The 14,845-nt window shown below is 39.0% G+C and overlaps 2 protein-coding genes across 10 annotated transcripts in view; one reads left to right on the plus strand and one right to left on the minus strand.

Moving 5' to 3' along the window:
* Positions 1–481: 481 nt before the first annotated feature.
* ASTE1 (asteroid homolog 1 (Drosophila)) overlaps positions 482–14,845 on the plus strand; it is a 21,334-nt gene continuing 6,970 nt past the window's right edge. The window contains exons 1-5 of one of the 5 annotated variants that reach the window (XR_001361573.1): positions 482–2,689; positions 7,828–8,038; positions 9,138–9,197; positions 9,874–10,069; positions 12,657–13,158. Coding sequence is in view for 4 of the 5 variants with exons in the window: in XM_005863596.2 (XP_005863658.2) it covers positions 1,385–2,689; positions 7,828–8,038; positions 8,578–8,699 (1,638 nt within the window). In the remaining variant the exon portion in view is untranslated. Of the gene's footprint in view, positions 2,690–3,104; positions 3,178–7,827; positions 8,039–8,577; positions 8,716–9,137; positions 9,201–9,873; positions 10,070–12,656; positions 13,159–14,845 lie in introns of those variants that run through there. The other 4 variants (XM_005863596.2, XM_014537538.1, XM_005863594.2 and 1 more) reach the window with 4 other exon arrangements.
* The window catches only part of ATP2C1 (ATPase, Ca++ transporting, type 2C, member 1), a 124,241-nt gene continuing 118,900 nt past the window's right edge, over positions 9,505–14,845 (minus strand). For 4 of the 5 annotated variants that reach the window (XM_005863590.2, XM_005863592.2, XM_014537536.1 and 1 more), the window contains one exon: positions 9,505–10,061. In XM_005863590.2, the coding sequence (XP_005863652.1) occupies positions 9,966–10,061 (96 nt within the window). In that variant the 3' untranslated portion in view covers positions 9,505–9,965. Of the gene's footprint in view, positions 10,100–14,845 lie in introns of all 5 variants that reach the window. The other variant, XM_014537533.1, reaches the window with a different exon arrangement.

Raw genomic sequence — 14,845 nt, forward strand, 5'->3', positions numbered from 1 at the left:
GGGGGACGTAGCAGGTGGGCTCTGCTGTGGGTCCCGCTGGCGGGGCGTGAGCACCTGGGTGGCGCGGTGTGGGAAGGCCTGTTTGGGGACTTCGATCAAACCACTTGTGCGCTGTCTCCTGTCCGGCGCGCATTTGTTGGACACCTGTGCACGGTCCCGTCATTAGCTTAGGATGACTTGACAGGGGTCTCTGCTGGCATGAGCTTTACAAGACAGACTTCTAAAGGAATAAGTAGTACACAGGTGAAGCGAGTCAGATGCAGAATGCAAGGGGATGCCCCAAACTCGGTCATCAAGAGAAATTTTAATACAATATTTTATTTTTTTGTTACTCCTCACGAGAGGATATTTTTTCCATTGATTTTTTTTAAGTGGAAGAGAGGGAGGGAGGGGGAGAGAGAAAGAAACATCCATATCAGAAAGACACTTAGGCTGGTTGTCTCCTGCACACGCCCTGACCAGGGCTAGGGATCCAACCTGCAACCCAGGTAGGTGTCCTTGCCCTGGAATCGAACCTATGATCCTTTGGTGTGCATGCCGACGCTCCAACCACTGAGCAACACTGGCCAGCCTTAATGCCATATTTTTAAAAATAAAAATTAATGCAAAAAAATTTCCATGTTTGACAATAAATCTCACGATTTTCTAACAGTACCATGCTGAGCTGTTTTGGAACCGGACGCCAAAGGGAAAGCTGACTCTGTGACTTAAGTTAGCCAGATACTGAAGGATATTGTTGGTAACTGGGCCAGACATGCAAAGACGAAGATGAGAAGAGCCCCTGGTCAGGGTAAAGCTGGACAGTTAGATTCCTTGAGCCAATGCCTGAAAGAAGTTTCCAGACTCTGGTTTTCAAGAAAAGATTCATATCATTGAACCTACACACTTTAATTAACTGAATCCCAAAGCTTTCTGATTTATTGATTATGAGATTGAGATGTATATAATTTTTATGGCTTATGACTTTTTACGTTGACCCCACAAAACAGATATTCTGTGTTGTAAGATGACAACTATTTCCTATCTCAATATCAGAGTCCACAGTTCTATATAGTGTGGCAGTAGTGGACTTTAATTGCTTTTTCCTTAGAATCACCAGCACTTGTATCCAAAGATCAAACACCACGAAACTGTGGACTCTGTGCCTTGTAACACAAGGGGAAAGCAAAATAAAAGATTGAAAAAGCACTCAGCTAGTTGGTCTCGCCTGAGGATCTAGATGAGAATTGAGATGCTGACACCGAATATGTTGGATTTAAAGAGTTCTCTGTATCATTTGTTGTTGATTTGCTGGTGCTGGAAACAATGGCATGGTCCCCTGTAACCAGCATCAGTTGAAAGTGTGTTCTATTGTCTTAAACAGGAAGTTCTTCAGACAGGCATCATGGGCATCCGAGGGCTAATGAGTTTTGTGGAAGATCATAGTAATGAGTTCTTCACTGATTTGAAGTTGCGAGACACAAAAATGATCATTGATGGCTATGCTCTCTTCCACCGGCTCTGCTTCAACTCAAACTTGGAGCTCCGGTATGGAGGGGACTATGATGCTTTTGCAGATGTTGTACAACAATTCTTCGAATCACTGTTTTCTTGTAATATATGTCCATATGTTGTATTAGATGGAGGATGTGACATTTCAGATAAAAAGCTTACAACTTTGAAGGCTCGAGCTCGAGAGAAGATCCAGGCGGCCCATTCCCTTTCTGTTGGTGGGTGTGGGTGTGTGTGTCCCCTACTCATCCGGGAAGTGTTCATACAAGTTTTGATCAAGCTGCGGGTACATTTTGTCCAGTGCTTTTCAGAAGCGGACCGGGACATTATGACGCTGGCTAATCATTGGAATTGCCCTGTGTTATCGTCGGATAGTGACTTTTGCATTTTTGACCTGAAAACTGGGTTTTGCCCATTGAATAGCTTTCAGTGGAGAAACGTGAACACTATCAAGGGCACACAGAGCCATTATATCCCCGCCAAATGCTTTTCTCTTGATGCACTCTGCCACTACTTCAGCAATATGAATAAAGCTCTCCTACCTCTCTTTGCGGTGCTATGCGGAAACGACTACATTAACCTGCCCATCATGGACACGTTCTTAAGTAAAGTACATCTTCCTCTGGGAGCTGCCAGTGCTAAGGGGAGGAGACACCACCGAGTTCTGGGGCTTCTGAATTGGTTGTCTCGTTTTGCTGACCCCCCCGAAGCTCTAGATAATGTTCTGAAATATCTCCCACAAAAGGATCGAGAAGATGTGAAGGAACTTCTCTGTTGTGCCATGGAAGAATACCAGCCGTCCCAGGTGAAGCTGCAGGACTTCTTCCAGTGTGGCACGTACGTCTGTCCGGAGGCCTTGAGTCTGGGTTTGCCAGAATGGGTCCTAGTGGCTTTGGCCAAAGGTCAGCTATCTCCTTTCATCAGCGATGCTTTGGTGCTAAGACGGACCATTCTTCACACACAAGTGGAAAACATGCAGCAACCAAATGCCCACAGAATATCTCTGCCCATCCGGCAAATCATCTATGGGCTTCTTTTGAATGTTTCTGCACCTCTGGGAAGTGTGTCCTTGAATGCATCGCCTCCTCGGTCTCTCGCTTTCAGCGAAGTGGAAAGGATTAATAAAAGCATCAAAACATCGGTTGTTGATGCCGTAGACCTGCCCAAGGATCATCCTGACTTAAGCAGATTGACTGAGGTAAGTGTAATACTAATTAATTTTTGTAAAGCACTTTACAGGTTATAAAGCGCTTTCATGTAGATTATCTCTCGTAACGTAACAAACAGGTTGGTTGCCATATTGCACCCATTTCATAGCTGAGAAAACCAGGGCTCACCGTCGTAACTATGTAATACCTCAGCCAGGGAATATCAGCGCCAGAACTCACACCTAGATCTTTTAGCTCCAAATAATGCCATTTCACTGTACTTCCGTGGTCTGTGTTATCTCTGTAATTATTACTACTACTTTGTTGTTACTAGATACCCATATAATGGGGTTACATGGCTAGCAAAAAAAAAGAAAAGGGAATAGGAAAAAAATTCTGAGCTACAAAAAAAGTGTGCCTGAAGGCATTGATCATAGGCATAACTAACATATCAGCCTGCATCAGATTTCTTACAATACACAGGACAGCCCCTACAACAAAGAATTACCCGGCCCATGATGTCAATAGTGCCAGCCCCTGGCCTACACAGCCTCCCATTATTGACAGCTCAGGCAGGAGGAAACGATCTTCTCACCAGGTAGGTACGAGAGCCTCCTTGGCCATGGTGAATGGCTGCTAATGGGAACACAGGGTTTCCTTTTTGGTAGATGAAATGTTCTAGAATTAGTGATAGTTGTACAAGTTTATAAATATTCAAAAGCCACTTTAAAATGGTGAATTTTATGACATTAATTATCTCAATAGAAAAGGTCTCATTGCCCTTCTTCCCCACAGGATCTACCCTTTCTTGTAACAATTGCGTAGACATCCCTTCGGAGGTCCCTGCAAGGTACATGGTTAATTACAAGTCACTGTACTCAGGGAAGCCCCATGATATGGTGTCCCCATCTTGCATTTAGAGTTTATTTATAGTTCAAGTCTAGATGCAGTTTTACAAGTCATTTTTATCATGCTAAGTAACACAGCGACTTCGCCACATTTCCAGGGTTACAGAACTAGAAACTTGAACATAGGTCAAATTCCAAACAGAAAGGATTTATTAAAATTTTACCCACACCAATAAAATTGAAATTAGCAACATTCTGAAGGATATTTTGTTGAAATTACATCTCTACTCATAACAACAAAAATGGTGCTATGGTGGAGGGTTGTTTTTTGTTGTTGTTTCAGCGGTTCTCAACCTATGGGTCGCGAACAATGAAAATACATCCTGCATATCAGATATTTACATTATGATTCATAACAGTAGCAAAATTACAGTTATGAAGTAGCAACGAAAATAATTTTATGGTTGGGGGTCACAACAACATGAGGAACTGTATTAAAGGGTCACGGCATTAGGAAGGTTGAGAACCACTGAATGGCTTTGTTGAGAAATAATTGATGTATAATGAAGTGCCCGTAGTTTAAATGTGTACTTTTATGAGTTTTGGTGTATGTTTATATCTGTGAATCCATCCTGCAATTAAAATAATGAATGTATCCATCACTCCTCTTGCCTCTTTGCAATTAATCCCTTCCTGAGTTTGCACATACGGTAGAGTGCTAAGAAAATGGTACAGCTTGATGGATTTTCAAACCAGCACCACACTTCCATGTAAAGAACACCCAGAGGTGCCCTAACCGGTTTGGCTCAATGGATAGAGCGTCGGCCTGTGGACTGAAGGGTCCCAGGTTCGATTCCGGTCAAGGGCATGTATCTTGCGGGCCCATCCCCAGTAGGGAGTGTGCAGGAGGCAGCTGATCGATGTTTCTCTCTCATCGATGTTTCTAACTCTCTATCCCTCTCCCTTCCTCTCTGTAAAAAAATCAATAAAATATATTTTTAAAAAAGAACACCCAGAGGAAGACTATCAGCACCTCAGAAGCTTTCCCTTGTGTCTGGTTCTGGTCACCCCCCTCCATACCTCCTGTAATCACTATCCTGATCTCAAACAACATTGAAGAGTTTTGACTGTTTTTATACTTTATAAAAATGAAATCATACAGTATGAATTCTTTCATCTGGCTTCTTGTGTTCAACATGATGTTTGTGAGATTTATTCCTATTATTGTGAGTAGTTGCAGAAAATTCATTTCTCATTGCTGTATATTTTTACAACTTGGGAATATATCAAAATAGTTTTTCCACCTTATAGCTGATAGACATTTGGGTAGTTTGCAGTTTGGGTTATTATGAATAGTGTTATGAACATCTCAGTGCACGTCTTTTAGTGAAAATATGAATACATTTCTATTGCATACATAACTAGGAGTGGAATTGCTGAGTTATAGGATACACATATGTTCAGCTTGTAAGATATATGTCAAGTGGTCTTATAAAGAGTTCCTCTCCCTTTACACCCTTGCTGATACCTGGTATTTTCTATCTTTTAAAATTTTTTTTAGCTATTTTGGTTGTTGTGTAGTGGCATCATTTCAGCCAATTTTAGGGGTGTTAACTTGCATTTTTCTGATGACTTATTTGAGCACCTTTTCATGTGTTCATTGGCCATTTGGACATTCTATTATATAAGGTTATGTTCAAAGTCTTTAGGCCATTTTTCTGTTACAATATATATATATATATATATAAATTATATATTCCTTTGTGAATAGCCTTTCCCATTCTGTGGATTGTCTTTTAACTTTAGTATGTTTTCATGAACAGAACTTCTTAATATAGACTCATTTAAATTTTTATTATTTATGGTTATTACTTTTCTGACTTAAGGTCATGAAAATATTTTCTTTGCCTTTCATATTTAGATCGACAATCTACCTAGAATTGATTTGTCTCCATATAGTGTGATATAGGGTTCAGGACATTTTTTCCCACATATGAAAATCCAGTTGAGTCAGTGAGTGTTGGAGGCTGATTATATGCCTTGCTAAGTGCAGATGACAAGTGTTCTTCTTATCACTTAACTGCATGCAAAGTAAGGTGAAATTTTAGTTCCCTGTCTATGCAGTGATATCATTTGGCTTCCCCTTGGCATAAGCTAATCAATTCTGTATTCAGCTCAATGTTAGCTCTCATTAGCCCACAATAATTCTAAACAGTATCAAGTGCAAATGTGATTCCAGAGACAAATGCAGGTACAAGTATAGGAACTTTGTGATAGAATCTGTTTTTCTTAACATGATGTGGTAATGATACTGTATCTGCTTTGTGCCAACTGTTGTAATGGGAACTTTATAGTCTCATCTAATTCCCACATTAAGCACCTGGGATAGCATTTCCATTTAGGATATGTTAATTGCAGTGGACAGAGCACCACTCAAGTTAACCAACCAGTGGATAATCGTAAGGAGAAATGGAAGTGGGTCATTCTTGGGGAGTAAGGCAGTGCTCTCTGGGCATCCCTGCCTGTGTGGCAGCTTCTCTGCAGGCTTGTGCTGTCCATCCCCAGGGGAGTTGTCACATGGGATCAAACCCAATCAGATTTAAGGGCTGTGAGCAGAGTGGTTTCCCTTTTGGAAGGGGCTAAGGACTGGTGGGTTCCATGGGACATTTGTGTCACTCATTATAATGCCCATTTTACAGATGATCAGACTGACTATAGAAAAGCTCAGAAACTTGCCCAAGGCCGTAGAGTTAGTGAGGGACAGATCATCTTTGAAGTCAAGCTCAGACTCTGCATTAATCACAAGTTGTAACGTGGCTAGAGAATTCAGTAATTTAAGCATTTTAAGTCAGTAAATAATTCATGTATTTTCTTAGCCTTTAGTTGGTGTGTTTTTCTACCAGTTTAAGAGATTATAAAGAATAGTTTTTGTTTCACTTTAAATTTAAGTAGTTAATGCTACTTCCCATGGGGGAGGGGAGGGTTGATTATACTGTAAAGCACTTTACCTATTTCTAATTTAAAAATTTTTATCACAGTATTAAATTATTAAAACTAGTACTTATAAATCATTGATTTAATGCTATCATGCATTGATGATGAAACTATTTTGTCAATTATGAAGTGTTTTATTTCAGTTTACCATCTTATTCTCAGCTGTCAACACACTTATTGACTACTAATTAGGTGTTTGGTGCTGAGAAATGCGTCAGGCTCTCTCATTCTTTCAGAGTTAAGAAAGAAATCCTTTGCTGCATGCAGACACTAGGAATGCAACTATGTTTTTCTCTTAAAGTTTGATTGTAAAGTCTCCCTGAGGGGTGTCCTCTTAATAGTCCTAATTTCTTCATCTGTGAAAGCTTAAGATTCTTAAGCTTAAGATTCGTTAAATTAAAATTATTTCAACAAGTAGCCAGAAGCCCTCATAGGTGTTCACTTCCTTTTATTTGAAGTGCGCACTCTAAAACATCAAGGAAAAGTGAGTGTGGTGTGTTACTGCACGCATAAGGCGGGTGGTCCTTAAATATTCCTATTTCCCTTGAAGATACCTCTTCCCTACAAGTGCCCTATGTAGGAGAGCACAAACACATTCATCTGGGTAGGGACATGAGACAGGACCCAAACAAATAGAAAACTGTATTATATGCCACAAGGGTGCACATAATCAAAGGTCCTTCTCAAGGTGATCGGTAATGGTGTCATGGGGAAGGTAGAGCCTAAATCAGGGGTCCTCAAACTTTTTAAACAGGGGGCCAGTTCACTGTCCCTCAGACCATTGGAGGGCCAGACTATAGTTTAAAAAAAAAACTATGAACAAATTCCTATGTACACTGCACATATCTTATTTTGAAAGTAAAAAAACAAAACGGGAACAAATACAATATTTGTATTTGCATGTGGCCCGCGGGCCATAGTTTGAGGACCCCTGGCCTAAATATTCACTGCCAAGTAAGGGATTGGTGAAGTATAGATCATTGTTTCTCAAAGCTGAATAGTTAAAGATTCCTGGGCTCCCTCAGATTTACTGAGTCAAAATGAAGGGGGTAGGTCTGAGGATTGAATTTTTAACAAGCTTCCCAAGTAACGTGCACTGAAGATGCTCAATCAGACTCCTTGGCAGATGTCATGGGAGTATACAGTGCATTCATTCAGTCAACCATACTTACTAAGCACCTTACTAACATTCTAAATGCTCTGAGTGTGACTGGCTGATTTTTTTACACAGGAAGATAAGAAATGAACACAGCAATTTTATTTGCATTAAAGTCTCTTCATACTAAGCGGGGGAGGGGACACATTCCCCCAAGTAACTTGCAAGGTATTTGTTATATCTTTTTCAGCTTTCCTCAGCTAGACGGCAGACACTTCTTTTAGAAACGTTAAAGGTGAAACAGACCATCCTGGACCCAATCCCTACTTCTTTGAAGTTGCCCATTGCTGTCAGTTGCTACTGGTTGCAGCACATGGAGGCCAAGGCAAAACTACATCATCTACAAGCCTTGCTGCTGGGGATGCTGCTGGGGCCCTTGCATGCCATAATCAACAGCCCTGGTAGGTATCTGGAAATTCCAGAAGTATATTTTTCCATGTTACTTACATATAACAAAGTTGTTTTTTTTAAAATCCTGTATTATCTATTCCTATCAGTTATATCAGAACTTAGAAATGGAGGTGCCAGTATATTACCCATTCATTGATAAATGCTTTTGAGCACTTCCATGAGTCAGGCTCAGTGCTGAAGGGCACAGCAGTGAAGATGCACTGATCCCACCTAATCCCACCTGCTCTGTGGCACCTAATGCTGTAACCTGTGAAGTGTGACAGGGTAATACATCAGTTGCATTTTGTATTCCACCTTTTCTATTCCTTCCTGTCCCTATCAGCAATGCAACAGCAACATCATCACTAGAAACTTATTTACAATTGCTCATTGGTGAAACTAAACATTCATGCTTGTGCAATTTTTTTACTTTCCCTTTTCTCCACTGTAAGTTTTGATTAGTATGTAAGTAGTGATGGTAGCAGTAGTAACTTCTCTTTCTATTGGAGAAATATACTTTGAGGCAGTTTTATCTGTGTTTAAATATCAGGTGAAATAAATGTTGATGCATTGGAACACTTCAATTCTCAAATGGAATTATTCTCTTTAAAGATTATGAATGCTGTAACACTTTCTGTAAACATGTGTAATAGTTACCCTCTCGAACAGTAATGGCGTCATGGAGAAGGTGAGGCCTAATGCTGTCATCCATCCAGTAGGATAGCCACTAGCCGCATTAGTGCTCAGTAGACACACGTTGCTAGAGGACAGCGCAGATATAGAGCCTTTCCATCATGGCTCAAACTCTACTGGCGAATGCTACTCTGAAATTTACTTTTTAAAATAAGTTAAATGAAATAATGAACCAGCATAGACTCCAAGGAAGCCCAGAAGTAAGAGAAGCTGCCAGAAAGGGTCTGTTGTTTTATGACAGCCAACTTAATGCAGAACAAATAAGGCCCACTAATGGTTAAGACACAAGTTTAGGGTATTTCCTCTCATTGGATAATAATTAGGTTATGAAAATTCCCAGAGCATGAGCCTATTAAGTTTTTACCTGAGTCCAACCAAAGGGGCATGTCAAGCAAGGGTCTGTTTCTTTTCTTTTAGGAATTGTGGACCTGGCTCCCAGGCAGGCTCAGTGCCTTGCTGCTCGCTAATTGGTAAAAGGTGGGCCTCCTTTCTGTTACCTTCAAGTTGGTCCAGATGTCATGTGCGCCCCGGCTCAAACACAACTGCTGAAGGGCATAGCTTCTATGAGGAACACATACAATATTATTCTTTCCCAGGGTGGTTGTTTCTGGCCCTTGTCCTCTGTGTGTGAAGAAGTGATGATCTGCCACATTCTCCATGAGCCTTACTTTTGTTTTCCTCCCATAAACAGAAGTTAAAATGTGCTTTGAACACATGGGCTGTTTCTTTAAGTGCACTATAGCATGGAGGTCTCCATGAAAGGAAGTTTGGTAGAAGAGAACAATAAAGAGAATGACATTTAATAGTAATTTATGTTTTTCGGAGACAAATGTAGGGTTTGGAGCATTTGATGCAGATATATTTAAGGTCAAGTGGTAGACGAGTGGAAGAGATTATTTTAAGGAAAAAAATAATTTGGGGTTGAATAAAGTTAGATTGTCATTAAAAAGGCATTTCAGTATAATATTTCAACTTATACAGCAAGGCTTTTACATTGATGTTAAAATAGTAAAGAGCCAGAAAAGAAAAGCACTTTGGTTATTTAAACCAATTTTTTCTTTATGGAATTTGAAGTTTTATATATATATGGAGAAACTTACAAACTGATACAGTATTTTGGGAACTACTGCCCGTGGGTTGTTTCCTTGTCTAGATAAAGAAGATCTGCGGAAGGATGGTGCTAAGATGTTGTATGAAGAGTTCCAAAGAGTGAAGGAGCAGACGCGGCCGGGCCCGAGACTGGATTTAGACACAGCTCACATCTTCTGTCAGTGGCAGAGCTGTCTGCTGATGGGGATGTATCTTAATCAGCTGCTGTTCACGCCTCTCCCAGAGCCAGACCTAACTCGGTGAGCACCAAGGGAAACTAGTTCAGATGGCTGCACACAGAAGCAAATACTTTATTTACATTTAAAGCAAAAAAGTTATGTTTAAAAATTAATCTTAGGGTAATTGGTCTTGGAACACTATGACAGCTAAAGAGCTGGAAACAGGAAAAATATTAAATTATTTCTATATTCCCAAAGAAAATTAGTTCCAAAGTAAAAGTAATAAAAAGAGGCAGTTGTTGGTTGGATGTAATTTATTCCTTCATTTAAGTTTCTTCAAACGTCACTTTATAAAAACTTTTTCTGACCATCCTACTGAAATATTACTATCTACTTCCAGTCACTCTATTCCTATTACTCTTGTATTCCATAATTGCATTTCTTACCAGTTGGCGTATTGTTCATTCGTTCATTCAAATATTCATTAAATGCCTACTCTGGTCTTTGTTATAATGAACAAAACATTAAAAAAAATATCTACTGTCTTGGAGGTTTCAGTCTAGTGAGATTACTATTAGATGCTTAAATGGACTTTATCTCAGGCTTTTCTTTGCCAAGCAAGTGTGAAGGGAGAGGCAGCCTGTATGCCAGGAAGTGAGTATAATGTCTGATATGGAGTTTACGCTGGGTGAGAAAGAAACGATAGCAGTGTGTGGGCCAGTGAAAAGGGGGTAGGACGAATGGATTAGACATCCTGGTGACTGTCCATCCAGGAGGTACTTACTAGAAGGATTGAAGAAGATAAAAGGGAGATGGTTAGAAAAAAATGGAGTTGAGATTGTGTATAAACTTTGTTTCTTTCCACTTGAATGTAAACTCTATGAGGGCAGGTACTTGTCTATTTTATGTACTGTTGTTGTCCCCATAGTTTTTTAATGTGCAAATATTTATTGACTAAATGAATGATAGAGGCATGCAAAATATACTGGTGTGACTTTAAATGTTTCACAGTGAGCCGTAACTGGTTTGGCTCAGTGGATAGAGCGTCGGCCTGCGGACTGAAAGGTCCCAGGTTCGATTCCGGTCAAGGGCATGTACCTTGGTTGCGGGCACATCCCCAGTAGGGGGTGTGCAGGAGGCAGCTGATCGATGTTTCTGGCTTTCTATCACTCTCCCTTCCTCTCTGTAAAAAATCAATAAAATATATTTTTTAAAAAAGCAAAAAACAAAACAAAAACTTAAAAAAAAAATGTTTCACAGTGAAAAGCTTCCTAGCAGTGAGTAGTGTTGTTAATATGTTTCTGGGCCTCATATGCAAGCTAACCCTAGAACCCTTTACCAAGTAAGATTAATTGGCCTTAGACCTATGGATACTTTATGTCTGGCCTTTAATAATTTAGGTCATTCTTGACTGGATCCTCTCCAGTTACCAGTAATCCATTTGGAAAAAAAAACACAAAAAAACAAAACAGGATAAACAAGACCAAACAGTTCTCTTTGTGATTTCAGTAGAGGACTGTTCTTGCATCTCAGCACTACTAAGGTTTTTTAAATGATGATTTTACACTGACTCAATGATGGTTCTACATCAGTTGTTAAGGCACCAGTTGATCAACACTGGCAATAAGTTACATATTAAAATTGTGGCTTCCAGTTAATCCCATCTTATATTTATGAAGGTTTTTAGTCCAAGGTGAACAATGACCTTGCAAATGATGCCATTAAATTTTCTCTTATTTCAACAGACTACCTGTTTGGTTTATCAAAGGCATTTTTAATTCCTTTTTTTTTTTTTGAAGTGTTAAGAGGCCTGCTCAACTTTGGTCTAGTTGTAAACCAGCAAGCATCCATCATTGAATGTGATGTTAAAAATATCATGAGCCAAGACATAATATTTTTAATAACAACTCAGTTCCTTCCTTCAAGTAACAGATTATTCTTAAGTAATTTTAATCTTAGACCTATGGATACTTTATGTCTGGCCTTTAATAATTTAGGTCATTCTTGATTGGATCCTCTTCAGTTACCAGTAATCCATTTAAAAAAAACACAACAAAACAAAAAAACCAGATAAACAAGACCAAACAGTTCTCTTTGTGATTTCAGTAGAGGACTGTTCTTGCATCTCAGCACTACTAAGGTTTTTTAAATGATGATTTTACACTGACTCAATGATGGTTCTACATCAGTTGTTAAGGCACCAGTTGATCAACACTGGCAATAAGTTACATATTAAAATTGTGGCTTCCAGTTAATCCCATCTTATATTTATGAAGTAGGTTTTTAGTCCAAGGTGAATAATGACCTTGCAAATGATGCCATTAAATTTTCTCTTATTTCAACAGACTATCTGTTTGGTTTATCAAAGGCATTTTTTAATTCCTTTTTTTTGAAGTGTTAAGAGGCCTGCTCAACTTTGGTCTAGTTGTAAACCAGCAAGCATCCATCATTGAATGTGATGTTAAAAATATCATGAGCCAAGACATAATATTTTTAATAACAACTCAGTTCCTTCCTTCAAGTAACAGATTATTCTTAAGTAATTTTAATGATTTTGTAGAAGAGCTCTCAGTGTTTTTAGATGCATTCGTTGAAGCCATGTTAATGATGGTGTCCCAGTGACTGAACCTCTGCTTTAACACCCTTCTCTCTCTCCTCTGTTGAACAGATTGTATAGTGGAAGCCTGGTGCATGGACTGTGCCGACAACTGCTAACATCAACCTCTGTAGAAAGTCTTCTGAGCAAGTGTCCTGAGGCCATGCAACTTTATGAACACCTATTCAATGCCACAAGGTCATATGCCCCTGCTGAATTATTCCTACCAAAGGGTAAATCAAATTCTAAAAAGAAAAGGCGAAAGAAACAAGGTGCCAGCCGGTCAAAGAACAGTGTGGGAACCCTCTCAGACAACAGATGCTGGTATGAGAGGAGCAATCGGTTTGGGCCATTAATGGTTGAAAACATGGAGGAACATACTGAGGCCTCAGAGTTTGAATAAACTCAGTCTGCAACCAGATGTATTATTCTTACTTGAAATTTTTTTGTTATCTGCCTTGAAATGATTAACTTTTTTTTAGAACTAACCTGTTAGGGGACATTACAATAGGTAATCTCTGAATTCCAAGATATTTTGTATTCTGTTTTTAATAAATACAACCTGATTTAAGAAACTTCTGTTTTCCTTACATATATTTGAAAGCATATTTGTACTTCTCATGTTCCTTTCAATTGCAGCAACTCAGCCAGCTATGTTTTAAAAAAGAAGTCCTACCTCAATTATTTCCTATAAGCAGAAGCAGGGATATAATTTCAGAAAAAAAAAAATTAAAACTGCTTCCTCTTCATGGGCCTTGGAAAACAGAAGTTAGGATGCCAAACAAAACTATATACCTCTAAGTACTTAGTAAATGAGACTATGGCAGGGTTGAAGAGTACTTTAGATATGCTCCAGGTTTTACAGCAGAAGTTGAAATCCAGACAGCCCCCAACAAAATAAGAAACAAGCATCCCGGTCTAGAGAAGGAGGAAACACTAAGAAGAAATTATGTAGCAATAACAGAATCTATTATTACTATTTTAGGAAGAGTGCATGGGGGTCCTTAGTAAGAAGTTTTTTAATGTCTCTAAAATGGTTATTCCCAGAAGATCAAGAAAAGAGCAGTCATATGCATGTATTTTTGAGAAGATACGTATTTTTCCAGCAAATAGTGGATCTAATGTGGACTAGAAATACATTAAGACCTTTTATATCAAAAATCTCTTTTCCTTGAATTCCTGGATTTGGGGTCCAATCTGGAAAATATACCAATATCAGTATTGTATTTTCTGGCTCATCAACACTGGTTTTCAAAACCACTAACTCTGCATGGAAAACCACTCATTCCCACTTCACTTTGATAAATAACTGATTTCACAGGCACTAAACTGAAGAGTATATAGGCAAAGAGTTTAGTTAAAAAAATTAAATGAATTATATCAGTCATCTTTTTCTTTCATTGAAAGGAATTTTTCAAACAAAAGAGCCCTCCTTCAGTAGACTAAGAAGTCCAGTTCCCTTCTTTAGCCATTTCAATCAGAGCTATTTACTTGAAATTACCCTGCCTCGCAGTAGTTAAAATATAATAACGTCCATTAACTCTTACTGTGAGAATTCAGGAAAGTTACCTACCCAAGTATATATCTTCTGTATGTATTAAATGAGAGGTCATAAGCACTCCACGTTATCTGATGGGGTTACCAAAGAAATAATGACATAGTACCTGACCCCCAGGAGACATAAGCCACTTGGAGAGACCACACACAGTGAGATAAGAGAACATTTTATGAAGCCATCTGTCAGGTGCATAATGGCAAAGTGCAGACTGAATGCTACAATGAGACAGCAGTCCCCAGGTGAAGAGAGGTAAAATAAGGAGATTCTCAGACCTGGCTTTTAAACTTGGCTTTAAGACATGGGATGTAATTCGGATGAGGTACAGGAGGCAATGGGATCATCTGCCTTGAAGCAGAATGTTATATGTCCCGTATTCCATTTGTAAAATCTGTTTCCTATATTTTTAATCAAATCTTTAGGTCGTGCTCTTCCTGGTTGAGTTCTAGCTAATGAAATTCCACCTGAGGCTTTGGAAATGGGTGTCTTCAATGAGCAGGCTAAGTGACAAAAGGGAACTCTGGTCAACTAAAATGAAAAAGTTTTAGAAATAAAGTTGGAGAGAAAAAATACTTATTGTGATGCAATCATGTTCTGTGTTTAGTTGTGATAAAATTAGACTTGAACTTTATTTTTTATAAGCCCTTTTAGAGATACCTGGACTTAGGAAGTTTAACATCTCTCTCTCTCTCTCTCTCTCTCTCTC

The sequence above is a fragment of the Myotis brandtii genome, unplaced genomic scaffold, assembly GCF_000412655.1.
Source record: "Myotis brandtii unplaced genomic scaffold, ASM41265v1 scaffold18, whole genome shotgun sequence".
NCBI lineage: Eukaryota > Metazoa > Chordata > Mammalia > Chiroptera > Vespertilionidae > Myotis > Myotis brandtii.